General features: G+C 39.2%; 1 protein-coding gene across 1 annotated transcript; it reads left to right on the forward strand.

Moving 5' to 3' along the window:
* Positions 1-2,299: 2,299 nt before the first annotated feature.
* Positions 2,300-3,081, forward strand: LOC110095376. The gene has a single exon (XM_020820897.2). It carries the CDS (start codon positions 2,635-2,637, stop codon positions 2,932-2,934), a length of 300 nt encoding a protein of 99 aa, XP_020676556.1. The 5' UTR covers positions 2,300-2,634; the 3' UTR covers positions 2,935-3,081.
* The last annotated feature ends 2,161 nt before the right edge of the window (positions 3,082-5,242 follow it).

The following is a 5,242-nucleotide window of genomic DNA, read 5'->3' on the forward strand; positions in this document are numbered from 1 at the left end:
CTTATGCCAACTAAGATCTTTCCGACCTCTATCCTATCAATTATGGTTTTGCCGACCAAACAAATATGTCTATGTTTATTATTGTAACTCTCACCATGTAATGCGCTCCATATGATGTATATTTGTGACATCAAGCCAAGGCCTTCTCCCTAAGAAGGGTCTCATTTGTAATCAACTGTAAATATTATTTGATTCATTCAAACTAAGCAAGACCCGTGGTTTTTTCCCTTTTTCAGGGGTTTTCATGTAAAAACTCTAGTGTCTCTTATGAACGCTACACCATCTCTCTTATCTGCTTGTGTGATGGATTTTTGTACAACGCTAAGATGTTAAACTTTATATTTCTCTATCGCTGCGAACAAGGGCGGATCTACAGTGGGGGCCCTGGGGGCACGGCCCCCACTGACCCAATAACAAAAAATCAGGTCATTTTAATTATATTAATATAATTATTAAGTTATAAGATTAAATTTGATTTTTAAAACAAATCAATTTCGGCTCCGGTAACGCCTCCGCCTCAGGGAATTCCGCCTCAGCCCAATTTTTCTTTTTTTGGCTGACTTGGCCGTATGCTTTTTAATTCTATTATCTCTGCCTTCCCTCTCTCTCTTCTTTATCTCTCCCCACTACGCCTCTCTCTCTCTCTCTCAACCGTTGGTTTTTTAGGAGGGAATTTATACATTTTTAATAATAAATCTAAGTAAATTAATTAGTTTAGTTATATTCACTTTAAAATTATAATTTTTTTACTAAATGTAAACCATTATATCTAATTAATATAATAAAAATAATTTATAATTAATAAACAATTAATTTAAAATTTGGTATATTATAATCTAATACTAATTTAATTAATCTAAATCCTAGTTCAAAATCAAGACTATTTTAATTAATCAAATAAAATAATCTCAAATTAAAATATTTATTTGAATCAATTTACATAATAACCTAAGAAAATATTAATTTTTTAATAAATATAAGATAGAGAGTGATATACTATCTTTTTAATGAAATGCATATGATTTTATGTATTTTTTAGACCTGTTCAATATTGGACACCGACCCGAAACCCCGCATCCGAACCCGATCACGAAACACGAACGGAATTTTCGGTCAGGGTTGACCCGAACCCGAAAGCGGATCAGTTCGGGTCCGAAAACGACCCGTTGCGAAACGGGTCGGTTCGGTTGACCCGACGGGTTGCCGGGTCCCCGAAAACACCGTTTATTTTAAAAAATTCAAATTTCCTGCCCCGCTATGCCCCAGCGCTGCCCAGCGTCGGCTTGCCCCTGCCCGAGCCCGCTGGGCTGCCCCTGCGCTGGCCCGTGTGCAGTGCGATCGCGCGATGCTGCCGCAGCGTGAAGCGTGCACGCCAGGCGCAGCCCGCCCAGCCACCGCTCTGCAGTGCGACGTTGCGTGCTGCCGCCCCCCCCCGCTCGCAGTGCGACTATGCGACGCTGCGCCAAGTGCACGCGCCAGCCGCTCGCAGTGCGACGCTGCGAGTGCTGGCAGCGACTCGCTGCTCCCGCTTAGGCGCTGCCAGCCGCCTAGCGGCCTAGCCGCCAGCCCCGCGTCACGCGCAGCGTCCCGAGATTCCGTCAGTCCGAGACGGCGAGACTCCCGAGCAGTCCCGATTCCCGAAGGCAATGTCGCGTCCGCGAGTCGGGTTGGGTTGACCCGAACCCGAAGCGGGTCGGGTTCGGGTCCAGAAAATTTACCCGTTTGCAAAACCGGGTCGGGTCAACCCGAACCCGAATAATATCGGGTCAGTTTCGGGTTCGGGTCAACCCGACCCGTAACCCGAAATTGACAGGTCTAGTATTTTTATAATTTTTTGTTAAAAATATATCTCATGACATGTGATTATATTGAATAAAAATTATATTTTGAGAGTAATTTAATGATTAATATTAATTTGTGCCTCCATAAAAAAAATTTTTTGGCTCCGCCCCTGACTGCGAATACTCCAGAACGTAACATTTATAGATTTAAATTACATAAAAAAATAGCTAAAAGAATTGGATAAAAAAGTAGACATGATGATTTTGTCACGTATCTATATAATTACATATTTTATTTAAAATAAACTGACAAAATTTAAAAGTCTCATAATGTCGTTGAGAAATTCCCATGTAATTTTGAGATATTTTAATCAAATATTTTTGTGCCAAAAAAAATCATACATTCTAATTTATTTTAATATGCATATCTTATTAAATAATCGAATTAAAATATTTTGACATAAATTTTTTTACTTAAAAAAATTAAATATAGTACGTATAATTGTAATTTTGTCGCTAATGGGTGAACGCGTTGGCTGCTGAACCGGGTTTTAATTTTTTTTTGGAAAATCTGAACCGGAGTTGTCGCCTCTTCTTCCCCCATCGGCCATCGCTTTCTAATGAATTGCACTACAACACGTTTCCAAAAAACAAAAAGTAGCGCCCCCTGTTTCTTGACAGTCAGGACTCAGAACCACCGGAAATTCCTTGGAACGGGACTCCAAAACCATTAACCTAGCTTCCGGTTTCACTGATTCCCTCTTCACCATATAATAAACTGAATTGTTCTCATCAAACAGAAAAGAGCAAACCTTTCCCCTCTTTCAAGACACTTGAGAGCTAAAGCAACAGTATGGCATCGGCGAGCAAGGCGTCTCTGGCTGTGGCAACGAGCATGAGCGCAGTGGAGGCGCTCAAGGATCAGCTTGGCCTCTGCCGCTGGAACTACACGATAAGTAATATCAGCCGTCACGCCATTAATCCCATAGCGAGGCCCTCTAGCCAGCTCCGGCACGTTTCCTCCTCCGCCGCCGCCGCGGTCGCAGTGGTGCAAATCGATAGCAAAATTCCTGCTGCCGAGGAGATGAGGCGGAGGCGAAGAGCTGAGAAGGCAGAGAAAGTCAGGAATCTCGTCTGCTGGGGCCCTAATTAAGACGTACAAATTTTGATATGGAAAAAGCAGTCAGCTTTGTTGGCAATTTAGACATTTAGTTATCAAAGAAGAGTTGCATATATTGGCTTCTAATTAGCGTTGTATTTATTGAATGAAAATCTATTTTCATTTCATTTTTGGACCGCAGAATTGATAAATTTGGCTTAAAGAAATAAGGTATTGGTACTTAAGCTGGAAGGGGCTGTGTGAATCTAATCATCTATTTGTTTCTCCTTCTCACAGTGCTTGAAGCTTTGCACCTTTCCAACTGGTACATTTGGTCGGCTTGCTGATCGATTGATTAGCTCATCTATTAGCTATGAGTGATCGGAGTAAACAAATTTAGTCTTATATATCAGAGTTTGAACTGGATCTTGGTTGAATTGAATCAAAACACTATTTTTTTTTAATAAAAATTAAGATTTTGATTAAGTTCTTAAGTTCTTATTCGCATGCGTTCAATGCCGGCTGATCCTCTATTGAATCAATTCTAGCTGATTTCGAATAAAAAGCCATAATTATTTCAGGAGAATAGAGGTATATATGAGTTGTAGCAGCTTGAGCCTTATAACCTGGAACAATAATTATTACGTCCTCTGACCTGACATAGGGCTACGTTCGGCCGCCAATAACATGCCGCCACGTGCTTTTATTCTTTACCGCGTGGCCCGACGACTTGACCCGGAGCGGAACCCGGGAATGCTATGTTCGTGATTTTCTCGGTATCGCTCGGTATTTGCTCGGTATTTGCTAAGTATTGCTTTGCAAAAATGAGAAATACCGCTCTGTGAAGACCAATACCATGCAAATACCGAGTTGTACCGAGTTTTTTTACAACTCGGTACAACTCAGTATTTGCTCGGGTTTTGCTCGGTATTGCTAGGTATTTGCTTGGTATTGTTAGGTATTTGCTTGGTATTGCTAGAAAAAACTCGGTATTTGCTCGGTATTGCTAGGTATTTGCTCGGTATTGCTCGATATTGGTTATTTTTCTAGCAAAATCGATCAATACCTAGAAATATTGAGCAATCTTGGATCCGTTCCGCGTCGGGTTGTCGGGGCGCGCGGTAGATAATGAAAACGCGTGGCGCGATTCTACTGGCGGCCAAACGTAGAGTTGCGTACGTTCACCGGACCAAATAAAAGTTCTATAACTTGAGATGTAATGATTCATCTCTCGATGGGCTCAAGCTCAAGTTGAGCTTGTTTGTTGAGCTCGTGTGAAGCTCGTTTGAGAAGGCATCAATGTTTATTACAAGGAAAATGATAGAATATCAATTGAGGAGGCATTAATGGGATCAATGACGTTAAGATAAAAATAGCAGTTCATGAGACTTGTGAGCATTCAAGATTTAATCTAAAGTGAGTAAGGAGAATAATATTTAATATTTATGACTTAGTTAAGCTAACTCTTAAGCTAATTAGTCAAGTCTTGTCACGGTCAAACTTGAGCTCATATGGATATGAGTCGTAATCTAAACTCTAGCTCTCAGCTCGATAAAACCAATTCACAAATTCGTTAACAAGTCAATTTAGCGTAGGCTCGAATCACTTACACCCGTAATAGAGATTGATTATAAGGTGCATGTAGGACAATTTTATTTTTTATGAAACTTTTTTTTTTACGAACGTTATAATATTTTTTTATGAGTGCACAGGTCGCTGGCCTGTGCACTCAAAGTCTATGACAATGAAGAAAAAATTCAGGAAATTTTCTTTAAAATATATAATTCTATAAGTAGTTTTGATTGTATGATGATAGAATTCATACTGGCATAAATTTAAATAAGATTATTCTAAGAGAAATTTAAAAAAAAAAAACTTAATAAAATTTTATTAAAAATAAAACTTTCAATGTCAGTTCGGACTATTTTTAATTAAGTTATAAATAAAGTTAACATTCATTCGTAGAGAAATAAAATTTATTGTCAGTGATCTATTGTTGTTTGTCCGGGTGGTGAAAGAGTCGGCTGGGCAAAGCCTAGGTCCCTGATTCGAATTCTTTGGCAAACAGTGAAAGCCTTAAGTGTTGGCCCGTGTAAATCGGTGTGGGTTGCTTGTTAGGTCGATCGAGATTTTTACTGACCTAAGAACAGTACTTCCTCGCTACAAATATATATATATTGTCAGAGCAATAACAATTTTTTTATAAATTTTAAGCAAAATTTCTACTTATTTTTTAATTATAAAAAAGTAAAAAAGTAGTATTTTCATAATACAATTTTCTTATTAGTTTCTTAAAAGAAAAAGACGAGCCCACTGTAATCTGGGAAATCAGGATACCGGAAACCACTCGGAACTAGAACTC

This window comes from Dendrobium catenatum, unplaced genomic scaffold, assembly GCF_001605985.2.
Source record: "Dendrobium catenatum unplaced genomic scaffold, ASM160598v2 fragScaff_scaffold_735, whole genome shotgun sequence".
NCBI classification, from domain to species: domain Eukaryota; kingdom Viridiplantae; phylum Streptophyta; class Magnoliopsida; order Asparagales; family Orchidaceae; genus Dendrobium; species Dendrobium catenatum.